We start from the raw sequence: 15430 nt of genomic DNA on the forward strand, positions 1-15430 counted from the left end.
ACCCCATGATGCACGCAAAAGCGAAGATTAGGTGAAAAACTGGTGAAACTAAAGATTTACAACAGAGACTGCTTGTGAAGTTTTGACTTGCATGGTGCAACACTCAGTGTAACTAACACAGCTTCGCTGTTCGACCATCTTCACGGACTGGACGGGGCAGTGATTTTTTGTATTCTGTCTCGTCATTCTCATGGGTCAAGAAGCAGACAACTACCGCCATTTGCAGTCAAGGATAAGAAGTAGCCGAGGCTTCAGCTGGCAGCCACTCGCAGGACGATGAGGGGGTGAGGGGGCACCCAAATGCATTGATAGTGAGCTCTGTTGACAAATGGCCTTGATTCACAAGCGAAGTGAGCATCTACTTTCGCTCTGGCAGTATCAAATCCAGGCATTGCACACCAATTTAGCTGGTTCAATTTCCCCTTGGCATCTTAATACATTAGGCAATAGCAAAATGCCATAGCACCTCTCGGCCGCCGCTAGGGCCCCGCAAGCTTGACTTTGGTTCTGTTTCCCTACAATAAGGCGCTGGTGCAAAGTGAGCATGCTCTCTAGCAACTGAGCTGCGGGGCACGTTCGTGGTCAAACTGCAATATTATATCCCTTTGATGCACATGTGCTATTGCACATGAGCTTTGATGCGTCCGAAGGTTCGATGCAGTAGTGGAGTGCTCAGCAAGTAAAACCTTCATTCATTCGCTTGTTGGAAGTGTTAAAACACTAGGCAATACGAAGACAAAAAAATGTGTTTCAGCCTGCTAGAGCCCCACCAGCTCAAAGTGCATCAGTGTACTGTGCAAGACAAAATAATTACTTTTACACGTAAGTTGCCCTGAATAATTTAAATCTGCAATAAAAAATGTGACCCTGAAACGATTGGGGGGGTGGGGGGGGGGGGGGTGGAGTTGAAATATTTCAGTGTCGCGAACCCAATATCAGAAGGAGAGCTTCACCGCGAATACAGACACTCTCTCCACTCGCCCTGTCTAGCCTCCGCAAGTGAAATTCCTTCCGTGTTCTCACATACCAGCCCTCGACGATCGCGTGACGTATACGTCACGGGCCCCGCCTTCATTTTTTTTTTCCCTCGCTTTTTTTCAGTGCGGCGCACTTCCACTGACAGCATTGCGTGAGAGCTGTTGCAACTATCTCGTTTCGTGCAGCACATGATTTTGCGCACTATGCACGAGGACACCTGGCTGGAGGGTATAATCTGTGCTACACGAATACTGAGCCAGACACAATCGGATCACAGAGCATGATCCCGCGCTGGAACACAGTAGAAAATGACAGTTTTGGTGTCTGCACGCACGAATGCACGACGTGGGAATAAGCAGACCAAACAGAAGTACATCTCTCTTGCTGCGGCGCGAAGTAAAAAAAACATGCAGACATTCAGTTTGTGCGTTTTATTAATTCTCTAAGCTTTAATTCGTCTATTCTAGCAACATATTACACATACAACAAATGCTGGCTGGAATAATTCTCGAAGTCACGTGTCACCACAAGCGACGTCACAACGCGAACACGTGTACGTCATCCTCCCGGCGAGAAGGGAAAACAGCGCATTTGATTTGAAATTTCAGATCTTTCTGTGGCGCATAGCAATGTAGTACTTTGCAGACACAATAGTTATCGTGCATTGTATGCTCTGTGCTTGTCAGCTCAAAATGGCCAGACCTGGTGAGGGGCTCTTTAATAGAATGCATGCTTTTAGCCCCTCCCTCCTTCCCCTTTTGTGATGTCCGTGAAATTTTTACAAATTTTTATGTTCACGGGTTGGCAGGTATGGTATTGCACCACAAGCAGCATGTACTGCAGTTACAAACCTGCGCAAAATTTATTGCATTTACATAGTTATAACCACTACCCTTTAATAGAGCGCAGCAACAAAAATATTTGTATAAGCAAAAATACATGCAGTGCATTGATCAACACATGTGAGAAAGTGCTAGACTCACCAAATGTTGTATCATCATTGTCGTCATCTCCAGCTGCACCACTTTCTGTATCGACTGCATCAAATGTGATCTTCTTCTTCTTCTTTTTCTTCTTGGGAAGGTTGAAGTCCAAATCGTCATCAAAAGCGCCATCCCGCTCCTCGTCCCTATCTTCATCAGCCATAACAGACAATTCTTCCTTCGGTTCCATTTCCTGCACATATTTGTCGATTTCAAAATAAATTGTAACAATTTACTTCATTCTCCTTTCTTTTTCAACCTTCATCACTGGCTTGGACCCTGCCACACAAGTAATTATCGCTTGTTGCAAAAATCAGACACCCAAACATAAATTTGAAATTCCACATTGGTATTTTAGTAAAACCTTTCTTTCTTGATTGAACCCATAGTCACAGATGCTAGTATAGGTTCAAGGCTAAACACAAAAAACATTCATTTGTTGTATGCAACAACATGTCATATCGCAACAAAGAAGCATGAATTATCAACTCATTAACGCACAACCGTTTATAATTTCACAAATAAGTTGGATTTCAAGTCAAATTTTAAAAGCAAAACCTATGTTCTAGTCAGTCAGTACACAATTTCAGATAGAACTCCAGTAATTTTTTTATGACCAATTTTCCGGACACAGCCGGATTTGCAAAAATGTCCAAACTGGCCAGTCTAAGAAAATAAGGTTCATGTGAAAGATTTTATTTTTTTACAATGCCAGCTGTGCAAAAAGCTCATTAACTCTTTTTTTAGTGCTGTCTGTTGGTGAGATGTTATATTTACCTACAATTTCACAATTGTCAATGCCATGGACGAATTTCACATTTGCTCATCGCACAGCCCTATGTGCATCACACGTTGTTGCAATGCCACTAAGTGCAGGTGTCGCATGCAACCTTCAGTGCATGGTACTGGCAATTTAGGCCATGCTATGTGAACTCATCTCAGGACTTTCTTCCTACGCATTAACTATTGCCATTCTGTCCAATGAGCACTTGTGAGCATTCTGTTCAGCGAGTCAGGTGATTGCTGGCACACTGCCACTTCTACGGCCACGAGTCTAGCCCCTGTGCATGAGCTGAATCCCTATCATTGGTGAGGACTACTCAGAGGAATAAATTATCAGTACTCCAGCTGCCAGCACTGCCACTAACTAGTCTTAACTAGTGCTGCTTCATTGGGAGTTGGCAATGAAAGCTATGATATGGTGTGGAGTGGACGAAGAAGTCTTTGCAGCAGTTGCATGGTACTCAGAAAGCAAAGACACCATCTTGCCAATGAAAACAAGGGTACAAGTGACAAACTGAATTGCGGAAAAATGCATGAAGTGACCCCTACAGGAAGAGCAGCATCCATATCATCTAAGCTGAATGGCTTCTTTTTCTTCTTTTTCTTTTTCAGTCCAGAAAAGTCATCCAAGTCCAGGGTGGGGTCTGCATAAACATACAAAAAAGGCAACGTTGCTTTTGGACTGGCAAAAACCTGAGCCTCAGTAAACTGACAAACGGCATGCAAGCAATGAACTTGTACAATGTCAAATTGCAACAGCTCGCCACCTACACGTATACAGAAATTGCTGTGCACATTGGTGGACTGGGGTCAATCAAGCCAAACCACTCCATACACAGACAGTATAGAACTGATGCACACGTGAAAATCCTACTGGTCGTAGTCAATTTCCAGCACCACTCTTAAAATATTGTGTACCTATATCTAAAAGGTGCATACTACTTCAGCATTTCCATAACACTGATGCTGCAACAACAGACTAATCATTACTAGGTATGCATACTTCTTTCAGGAACACTTGGACCTTGAGCACTTGCCTTGGAATATAGGCATCACACTATCACAATGTTGCACTAGCAGCCCAGGCCACACAAAATGTTACTCACAAAATGTTACTCTAGAGCTTACAACATTTTGCTTCCATCCAGATGGACTCCCTACCAAGTGCTAAGCTGCTATCAACATGCGAATACCAAGAGATTTAAGCACTTATCAGAAGCCCCGACGAACTTTCATTATCACTAAATGCATGTGTATGCAGAATATGCCAAGTACAGAAAGCATTGCAATGCAGCCTTTGGACAGCCCAGTTACACAACCATGCAGGGAGCATTATGGCAGCACACTTAACACAAACAAATCACACCAATGAATGCAAGTCGTGCACAACGACATCTCAAAACTTACTAGCCAAGGATCACAATTTTGAAACCGCAGCATATCATGTGTGCCACCAGCACAGACAACATTCAATGCTGATGACGTGCTGCTCCTGCAGAATATGCCAAGTACAGAAAGCATTGCAATGCAGCCTTTGGACAGCCCAGTTACACAACCATGCAGGGAGCATTATGGCAGCACACTTAACACAAACAAATCACACCAATGAATGCAAGTCGTGCACAACGACATCTCAAAACTTACTAGCCAAGGATCACAATTTTGAAACCGCAGCATATCATGTGTGCCACCAGCACAGACAACATTCAATGCTGATGACGTGCTGCTCCTGCTAGCGTTTCACAACAAATCAAAGGACCAGAATGGCTTTTTGTTATCTGTGAAGCATGACCAGCAACTCATGTTATCTGATGCAGGTTATTTGAAGTTGTTATCTGATGCTATCACCACTGTCCATTGGTCTTCGGTGACTTGTACTTCCTGCCTACAAAGACCTCTCTCAAAATTCCTATCGGTGTTGGGCAGACTTCGATTCTCACTCTCACAGAAGGACATGCAAAAAAAAAGTAATAGCTTCACAATAACATTTACAGCCATCTGAAAGAAATTGCTGATGCCACCCTAAAACATGATCATGAAGCATAATTTGCTGACCTCTCATTCATTTTTCATGTTGCCAACACCACCTTAAGACGTGTTACCTTTCATGCGGATTCTACAAGGCTGGATGGCATGCAATCTCCATATTAAAAGAGTGATCACTCATCTGATACCAGATTTTCTTCCTGCTATACTTCATAACATAGCGCTATCAAATATTCTTCCTCATGAGCTCAAACAAGGAAACATTACTGCCATGTCCAAGAAAGGTGACTGTTCTTTAAAAGAGATTGTACTGCTCTCTACTTACTGCTGACCTCGCTTAATTCTCTTGAGTCTGTCCCAAGTGCTTTCTCAGCGAGAAAAGTTAGGGTCAATTCCACTGGTTGATCTAAGGCGGGGGGGATGTTGAATCCACGAGAGATCAACAAAATTCGGCACGGGGCGGCCCAATCCAGATCGATCAGTGAAATATAAACATGCTACAGCAAGGAGAACAACGCAAGTTCGGCAACCGCTATTTCCGCCAGCCATGTCGCGATTTCTGTATTTGCACCTTAAATACTATTTCGTAAACCACGTACAACTGCTAGTTGTCACTGCTGCTACTTTCCTAGGAACTAGTGCTGCTGTCAGAATTGCTCAAGGCAAGAAGCACTGCCACACAGTTGAACGACGCCATTTTGATAATGTAAACAACTGCACAGAATTACCAAATAACACATCAAAAAGGGCTGAAAACAGCCAAGCCACACGATCAACCCGGAAGTGATGCCAACACATCATCAGAGTTCCAGTGAAATCCATCTCTGCTCGGCGGATCAACGAGGAGCGCCTCGTTGTGGAGCCAGTTGATCTCAATCAACCAGTGAAAAATGCAAACTTGCTCTAGATCGTCCAATGGAATTCTATTTCTTAGCCACGGAGCAAAAAAACATGCGCCAGATCGACCGGTGGAATTCACCATTAATCGTAGTAAAAAACAGAACATTTGACTTTGGTTGTACAGCCACTTAGTCTAGTGATTATCAATAAGCCTTTGTTGCCTCTCGTAACAGAGCAAAGAGAGATGTTTACACTATGGACCTTTGAAATACAGCAGGCTACTGTTCAAATACAGTACCTTGAATGTCACAATGGCAGTGCACATGCTGACAAATGGCAGAAATACTCTGGAAAATTTCATATGAGGACTAAAGATCAGGACTCACTTTTTTGCTTTGCAAAGTCCTAATGAAGTTGCTTGTCCAAAGTCAAAGCTTTTAGCTTGGTTGCAAGAACCAATGTTATGGCAGAGACAAAACCTTGCCTAGGAAGCTGCTTTTGATGGTAACAAAGAGTCAAAATAGCTGATAAACCCACAAAAAATTTTACCACGCTTCCCACAGTACACCTGCATTCCATTTCATTTCTCGCAGAGTCAATGAGGTGGTGCCACAGTACAATGCAAAAGGTTGACTATCCGCGCATGATCTTTTACATGAAATATTTCCATAGAGGTTCTTATTTTGTCACTTGCAAGCAGTTTAGATAATGTAGTCCTCAATGATTCAAAGTTTGTTCAGAGCAGGATTGTGCACAAAGAAAGATTTCATTTAAGAGAAGTTTACAATGAAAGGCGCACAAAGCACATTGTTGTTGGCCGAAGCAAATGTGCATCACCATGGCCCAAAAAGAACATACGCCATGAACTTGAGTTAATATATTTCGTGTACGGAGCACCATGTGCATTGTGCATTTTAGTTCAACAAAACTGCATAGCTCTGCTATCTGGTCACTGGCACACATTACATCTCAAAAATGGCTTGTGCAGTGTTGTAAATCGTAACACATGGACTTGAATCATAGTTTTAACAGTCATTGTTCCTCCTCTATATATATGTTATCAATGACTACAGAAACTCGTAATTTAAAATGCGCCTTTACCAAAATGATATGCTGCCAAGCATAGCCTTGGATATATAAGTCAAGTGACCGACTGCAGCTAGTGTTGACAGGTAAAATTCACACTTAAAGCAAGGCTGCAAATTTGTAGCGATTCCTTTTCTCTATGCTTTTTGTGTTTGTCAGCGGTAAAGTGACGCTCCACCCAAGGCAGAGCATCGAACTCAGCCACTCACGAATGCGAAAAGTGTAAAAAAAGGCATCGCTATAACAGCCTAGACTCATGTTAACTGCTGTGCCAGTGGCCCACATCACCTAAAAACTCACCATCATCCTTATCCTCACGGTTCTCTTTTTCAGCATCCTCCTTTTCAATGCCATTCTCTGCTTGAGCAACATCGGCTGCGCTGCCATCTTCCAATGCACTGGGGTCAAAAGGAGTCTTCTTTTTCTTTTTTTTCTTCTTCAATGATGGATCGAAGATCTGCAGAAGAACCATGAATTATTTTAAGTGACTGCTTTCTACAATTTGTCTAGTTTTCTGCTATACAACTAGATTAGTCACCTTAAAGGAGTACTGACATGCCATTTTCTTACTTTTCATTTTTTGCATTCAATACAATTAATCAACAGCAAAACACTAGAGAAAATATTGGCAAGCCTCAAAGCACACTAAACAAAGTAGTAAAATAACTTTTTTACGATCCAGTTTTGTTTCCCAGGAGCTGCATGGGTCCCGACGCAAAGGTGTTAACGTGAGAGCAGAACATTTTGGTATTCACTCCGGCTCACTCGGTCTGCTACTAATTCAGAGTGGGTGCCAAAACGTTACGATGTTCTGTTCTCGCATGACCACCTTCTGTATCACGACTTCCATGACACAAACACCTCCTGGGAAGCAAAACCGAAAGTGGTTTGTAGGAATGTTTATTATAATTATTTAGGGCCACTCTGGGGCTTGCCAGTACTTTTTTTGGTTTTGAGGTAGAGAACCTTAATTTCAAGCAAAAAACTGAAGTGAAAACTGCCATGTCTGTATTCCTCCAGCAGACATTTGCCTACTCCTTATTTTGAGGACAAGCAGCAGACCAGCCTAGAGGTGATAAGCTATACCCTAAACAACTGACATGGTATTGTGCTGCAAGAAATGCAACCCTAACAAGCAATTCTAGCAAAACGCTGCCACTGTTAGATGAGTGATTTATCAAAGCAGTGGCAAGGTCTTTCACTGAGTGTCTCAATGCTAAATACAGTAACCCATACAAACTCCAAAGCGACAAAGCATCCTCAGCAGCTACCATGTTCATGCATGTGCATCCCTCTGTACCTCAAGTTAATTACACTTGAAACAGTTTACCCCACCTGTCCCCTATTCAAGCAAGACCCCACTTTCACGCTCCCAAGAAGTCTTCATCAGTAAGGCCTATCCAAATTCACCTTATACACCAAACTCTGCAGCAAAATGGTGATGACCCAACATTCAAACATGCACTAAGTGCAAGCTGCACTGCCACACAGACCTCAATAATTTATTCTGGCAATGTTCTGCTTTTGAAAGTGGGAGAATGGCCAAACAGGCATTACATATCACAAATTACCACAAGGCATTGCTTTCGGATGGAACACATGGATTTTATTTGCCAAGTATGGAAACCAGAGTGGTCTGCTCAGGGCGGTTTTCAGGGGACTCCTTCTATTGTTAAATTGACACGTTATTAAACATTGCCATTTGAATTCTGCGTTGAGCACCAGTGTGAAACAACTGCACTTTAACAATTCGTCAGATCTGAGAATTTTCAGCACATCGGGGAGCCGATTTTTAAATATCAGCAGTAAAGACACAGAAGCATTTGTCTGGTTGTCTAATTTGCTGATCCGACATATACACCAACTTAACAATGCCTCACACTTTGATACATGCTCAAAAGTCTGTGCTTTGATGATTGCACTAGACTAATATCAACAGCAACTTTACTTTTTCCAGCCATGGTTTATCTTTATTCATCAGTGTTTTTGACCATCGTATGTATAACTTATTCCGAGCTATACTTCTAGTTGTGTAGATTTTTCACTCAAACAAGAGCTCGCAGTAGATTTCAGACCGACCTTTGGCACAAGCTTCACGAACAGTTGAATATCTTTTCTGAACACTGCCTGTGCAAATGCCTGTACTCATTACTGGGCAACACTGTATTAGTGCACAGTACTGTACAGGTTTTGTTTTAAGCTTGTGAAAGCTTCAGTCCCAGTTCAAGACACACAACTAGTTGACTTTCCCATTGTAATGTCAATCACTTTCTAGTATGATGGTTAGTAGTGTCTAGCTTAAGCCAAAGATGTTTGTCACATTGAAATCAAATGGCTGAAACTTACTTTCCACCAGGCATTTCTAGAACGTAGGAAAATGGAGCCATGATAGCTGCAGTGTGAACTAACTAGCACAACAAAAATAGCTGTAGAGCACCAAGCCCTACCAGTATTTTTATTGTTTGGGCTTCATCTAGCTTTGCCAATAACAGTGGTAATTTAAACAAACCTGCCGTTAGTGGCTGTGGACACACCACATTGCATCGCTTAGCGACACTCTGAAAAGAAGATATTTAGGATCAATTCTCGATAATGACCATAGCATAGCCCCGATGCAGAGTTTAGTACTTTTGAATGTTCAAAGGTCACCCCCAAACCATTTCAAGGAACATATATTTTCAAGGAGTTTGAAAGGCCATTGAATCTCTCTTTCCAAATTCAAGGGTTGTCAAGAATTTCAAGGTGTACGAACCCCAACTTCAGCTTCAGAAGAAATTTAAGACTGATAGAGAGAGGTATTTATTATGATAGAAAAGCTGAGAGGTCGGCCTGAATCAATGTTCTGAACTGCTACTCGGCGTTTAGGGAAGGGGAAAAGGTGTAGAAAGAAAGAATGGAGAAGACGATTATGAGGATGACGAGGGTGGTTAAAATCTTGCATGCCATCAAGACTCTTTAAAGTCTCTTCTCCAGTCCGCTCTCATACAAAAATTTGTTGAGAGCGTTCAGACAGTCAGGCTGATGACGAGGATTAGGTGAAGGTCCCAAGAGAATGTTTTCAGTTAATGGTCCAACAAATTTTGACAAGATGTCGGTCAGCAATTTTATCTGTACATCAAATCACGGGCAGATGCACAAAAGGTGTTCTGTCGTGTCAGGAATACCACATTCCTCACAATTTCGACTGTCCGCCAGGCCGATGAGATGTAGGTAACACCTGGTGAAGCCCACACCTAATCATAATCTGTGCAGCAAGCTTGCATTGCACCTTTTCATGTTTGTGGTATCCTTTTCTTCTCTGGGTCAAGTGCATGAAGGTGGCGATGACAATGACTTAGCAAAGTCTAATATACTGCGATATTATTGCGAAGAAGTCTGTACACTAGGGCATTAGTGTCTGGTCGTGAGGATGGGATGGACACTGGCGTGGCATTAATGTGGGCCATCTTTGCCTCCTCATCGGCAAGCTCATTTCCGTGTAAGCCACAATGTCCCGGAATCCATTGAAACTTTATGAATAGCCAGCTCTTAGAGCAACATCGTGCAATTCGATCACCTCTAGAGCAAGGACATAGTAAGGTCCGCATCTAAGGGCAGAATCTTATCACCTGAAGTGCCGGATTGGAATCTCAAAATATAGCCCAAGTTTGATGCAGCTCCATAGACTCTTCAACATAGACATTATGTCACCTCGACTTTTCTCTCACCAGTCCATCCTAGCTCCATTGCTTCCAGCTTAAACCTGAAGCATGCTTACATCTGTATGTGGAAGCATGGAGGAACAGTCACCTAGCAAGCTTACATGCTGTGCTATTCATATGCCAGCCACATTACATCTACGTATTTCATAGCCATGACCCCATGCTTATACATGGACACAAGCCACACACTACTAATAATGCATAAATTTTAACACATCTGTACACGAGCATGGTTCACTTAATTGATAGCAGTCATTAAACATTGCATGTATTACTCAACCAGTACAATGTTACGACACTGGAGCACAGGTAATGTCTGAAGCTATGCTTCACCAGCCTAGCTACACATCACTGCACAATGCAACCTTTGCAATGCACACCATCAGATGACATTACAACGGTGCAAGCCATGGCGACTGCTACAATCAACCAAAATGACAGTATCGGTAATGTGAAGCCTTATTTCTGCTTTATGGAAAATTTTTAAAGCACCAGAAAGCCAACTTTTATGTAGGCGCCTTTGTGAACCTGATCCCCACTTCATTGCAAACACTGCAGTCATGAATATGGCAGCACCTGTGAAGCTCTTTGTATGTATTTGCTCTTGGTTGGGCAGGACAGTGACTAGCGCTAACGTGCCTGCTAGTGCCGTAGTGCATGCGAGCAAGCAAGTCATGTGGGAACTTCAGCTGCATAATGAACACCTACTTCCATTTATGCCCCATTAAAATGAATAAAAGTTTTCTGGCAAAGTACATATTCGACATCCATGTTCTCATTTTCTTGATAAGGGTGAATTGGTGCTCACTGCAATTGGTGGACAAAGGAGTGATGTATTAATGATGCAATGTAACATCAGAAGTCACGAAATTACCATCTAAATTATGCACAATTTTTATTTCGGCATTATTAGCCACAGCAATGAAAAAGGTGCCCCATATGCCAAAAACCTGTTTCTATCAGCCTTGAGCTGCTCATCAAACAGAACAAGCAAGCAATGCTTTATCACGACCACAGGAACCACATGATGGAACAAAGTTGTCATGCAAAACACTCTCACATGGGATATTAAAACGTAATCTCGACTTCTATGTCGGTATTAGAGTTCCAATTTTTCACAGCAAGAAACAACGACGTGCACACCACCTACACTATCATTAGGTTCGGTTACAATGGGCCGCTTTACGATTCGGCCGCATGACAACGAGGTCAAGCAACATGTCACATGGCTTACGTCAAGAACCGTGTCAACGTGACGCAACCGAGTGGACATTTAACGAAGACACAACGAATGCCGGTACACGCCAAAAAGTGAACACCAGTCCTATCCATACTTTGTGGGCTCCCGCATGTTTAAAAAAAATACTATTGCACGGAAATGCAAGTCAGCGTGTCCTTCGTGTTACAAGCACGTAGGGTTCAACGCCGACATATTGCTACAGGGCGCGCTTAATCGCCGACGACATGGAAAGCAGTAGCCTCATGTGTCAAGACTCACATGCAGTAGCAACGTCACATGTTTTGAGCTACCACTACGAGGTATTTTAGGCAACATTTACCTGCCGTCTAAAGGGTTTGGACTTACCCAGCCAGCGACAAGGCTTCTGCTAAGCCTAACCACGACGCAAATTTTTAAATAGGCAGAATTCTGTTTCACCGCTACAACAGATCATCGACAAAATTGATTCGTTAAGTTTCGTATCATCACTCACATCCTGACTAAATCCACATTCAACGCAATCTTCACTTGGTACAGGGGTTTGAAAGCTACTGCACTTCATAAAACAACGCTACGATTCCGAAGCAAGCAGCTATGCAGATGCAAAGTTTCCTCACACTTTCGTCGTCTGCCATGCTGGAGCGAAGATCGGTAATCAGCAACCTCGAACAAAGAAAATTCGAATACAGCAAGGTGACCAACCCCGACGGACAAGCTCGAAGAGCGAACACACACCAAACCCAACCCGGCTACCACGAAACTTCGCCGACTTGGTGCCGAGATTACATGTGCACGGCAAGCGACCAAAGCGACTATAGGCGGCGACAGGAGCAGACGTTCTATATCCTTCGGTAGAGCTTGGCGATGCTTTCATCATGCCGTGCTTCCCGCGCCTCCCACTTTTCGTGACGTAGTCCCCCAGCTGTAGCCAACCGCGGCGACCGGGCGGGACCAGGGAACCGGCGGCGCCATGTTTACACCACCTCTCGGCAATGCGTGTGGTTATTGTGTATGTCGAGAATAACTTTCGCCTACACACACGTGTATACTCCTGGCTTTCGTTGTTGCGCATTTGGATGTTCGAACGGAAACACGCCAGATTTTTGGTCGTCTAAACTCTCGAAAGCTATAAAAAAAGCGAAAGCTTCTTTGGATACCCAACCACTCGGCGCCCCGAAACCAATCTCACCGACTGCTCCGAGCTTTACGGGGCAAGTGCTCAGCTGCATTTGCATGCACCCTAACACCAACGATTATAATTTGTAATGTCATATGCGACCCATTCATGTGCAAGAGCTTGAGAGGCCGTTGTGACGCGCTGAAAAAGCAGTTGCACATTCCGATCTCAAAAGTTTCTGCACTTGTACGTGTGCAAGTTTTCCGTATACAGTGCCTTTTAGCTCTGCGCACGAACTAACCTAACCTGCCCAATCTGTTCCCATGATCTAATCCGCGCCACGTGAACGTTAGAATGGAATGTCACATTGATAACGCGCGCGCCGTCCGTGACCGGAAAGTACCAGGCGCGTAGAGTTAAAGAAAGGATATGCGGGCAAGAGAACGATTATTGTTGTGGGAAAAGATAAGCCCAAAGGGTGCAAGCTTCTTTAAGAGTGTATGCGCGCTATGAAGCGGAGAATCTTGCGAAGTTCCGGCGTTAACATCGGAGGGCAAGAAAGCCACGTGACCATTGCAACTGATGACGTCACCTTTCCAAAGCTTCCTTTTCCTTTTTAAGAGTGTTTGGCAATTTACGCCCTTTGGAGTGTATATTTGTCACACAGCAACACTTAAAAAAATTACACCCTTTGTGGCTTATCTTGTTCCACAACGATAATCGTCATCTGTCTTGCCCGCGTTTAATTCCTTTCTTTAACGCTGCGTGCCCAGTACTCCCCAGTCACGAACGGCTTGCGCGTCATCAGTGTGACACAGCATTCTCGACAGGAAAGTAGCGTGCTCCGAGTTTTCAAGAAAAGAAACGCAAGCAAGGCAGATGACGATTATTGTTGTGGGACAAATATACACGCCAAAGGGTGCAACCGTCTTAAGAGTGAATAATCGTCATCTGCCTTGCTTGCGTTTCCTTTCTTGAAAACGCCATGCCTGCTGCTTTATTCCTGTCGAGAATGCTCTGTTTCATAACGCACATGCCGTTCGTGACTTGGAAGTACCAGGCTAGAGCGTTAAAGAAAGGAAATGCAGAAGACAGAAGACGATTATCGTTGTGTGGCAAGATACACTCTACACTCTTAGGCAAAGTTACACCCTCACTCTAAGAACAGTTTACACCCTTTGGATTGCCCCTTCTGCCACACAAATATAATCGTCATCTGCCTTGATGCGTTTCCTTTCTTTATCGCTGCGAGCCCAGAACTTTCCAGTAACTAATGGCACGCGCGTTATCAGCATAGAACAGTTTACACCCTTTGGAGTGCCCCTTCTGATAACGCGCGTGCCGTTCGTCACTGGAAAGTTCCGGGCTTGCAGCGATAAAGAAAGGAAACGCATCAAGGCAGATGACGATTATATTTGTGTGGCAGAAGGGGCAAGCCAAAGGGTATAAACTGTTCTTAGAGTGCTCTGGAGTGCCCCTTCTGCCACACAACGATCGTCATCTGCCTCGATGCGTTTCCTTTCTTTAACGCTGCGAGCCCGGTACTTTCCAGTAACGAACGGCATGCGCGTTATCAGCGTGATAGCATTTCCTGTCGGCAATGCTATCATGCTGATAACGTGCGTGCCCTTCGTTACTGGAAAGTACCGGGCTCGCAGCGTTAAAGAAAGGAAACGCATCAATGCAGATGACGATTATCGTTAATGACGACACAGCGCCCCTTGAGAAACTCCCGTAGACGGTGGCGCCAGATTTCCCTCTAGGTGTTATAGTGAGAAACTCTATATGCCGCCACCGTGCCACCGTGACTAGCAATATAGTCTTCTCTCTTTCTCTTGGAGGCCACTTCGTACACCTCTAATATTCCTCCACCATAGTTCTGCGGTTCCACAATTCCGTTATAATTATATGTTCGTTCCACGAAGGAAGTAAAAAAATGGCTGTGGCTTAGCTAAGCTTAAGCCCAGGATGCGAAGCTAACTAGCCTTTATTTTAGTTGTTGAACCACTGTTTAGCCTGGTGAACTGCTGTTGCTTGGCTATATTTGGTTCGGCTAGACGAAGAAACAACTCATGCAGGCGAGCGCACGAGCTGAGACCCGGCTATGTAGCTACGCGGCCGCAAGCGAGCGCACGAGTTGAGCCTCCGCTTTTGCAGCTGTTATGACGTCATATGGTAGCTACGCGGCCGCGCGCGGCGCAGCAAGGAAGAGCGTGGTTGTGCGGCTAGTATGCTTCGCATAAAAGTAGTGTTTTCCTTGCTCCGTGATCGTTCTGTAACTTCAGACCAGGCTGCTTCAGAAAGAGGCGCCAGGTGGCGCTAGCTTCAGTCGATGCATGCATCACCATGCATGAAACTGCCATGAGTAACTACTTACGAGGAAAAAAACGAAATCAGGAAAGAAACCATTTATGATAACTCAAAGGGAAGCTCATTACTTTACGAAGCGAGATCGGTATGCCTTAGAACACGCACCTATAAAGCGAGATATAAGAAGGAAGAAGAAGCATGTGCTTGCTGCGGTAAAGCTAGGGAAACGACGGAGCATGTTTTATTAGAATGTGAAGATCCGTCTACCCAGCGGTCGATTTAGGCACCACTGGCCTCCTTGAAGCCCTTGGGTTCAGCGGGAGCAGTGGTAAAGCAAACATGTCCGCAATAGGCGATTGGAGGATTGGTGGAAGAAAAGTATTGAAACGACAAAAGACGGAGACGTACAAAAGCACAGTTCACAATA

At 44.0% G+C, this 15430-nt stretch overlaps 1 protein-coding gene across 2 annotated transcripts in view; it reads right to left on the reverse strand.

Annotated features, from left to right (window-relative positions):
• The window catches only part of eIF2beta (eukaryotic translation initiation factor 2 subunit beta), a 45386-nt gene extending 32994 nt beyond the window's left edge, over positions 1–12392 (reverse strand). Inside the window, exons 1-4 of one of the 2 annotated variants that reach the window (XM_075670690.1) lie at positions 12194–12392; positions 6957–7113; positions 3294–3388; positions 1962–2154 (exon numbers count right to left, since the gene is read on the reverse strand). In XM_075670690.1, coding sequence (XP_075526805.1) covers positions 1962–2154; positions 3294–3388; positions 6957–7113; positions 12194–12211 — 463 coding nt within the window. In that variant the 5' untranslated portion in view covers positions 12212–12392. The remainder of the gene's footprint in view (positions 1–1961; positions 2155–3293; positions 3389–6956; positions 7114–12193) is intronic. The other variant, XM_075670683.1, reaches the window with a different exon arrangement.
• Positions 12393–15430: the final 3038 nt, after the last annotated feature.

Source organism: Dermacentor variabilis, chromosome 1, assembly GCF_050947875.1.
Source record: "Dermacentor variabilis isolate Ectoservices chromosome 1, ASM5094787v1, whole genome shotgun sequence".
NCBI lineage: Eukaryota > Metazoa > Arthropoda > Arachnida > Ixodida > Ixodidae > Dermacentor > Dermacentor variabilis.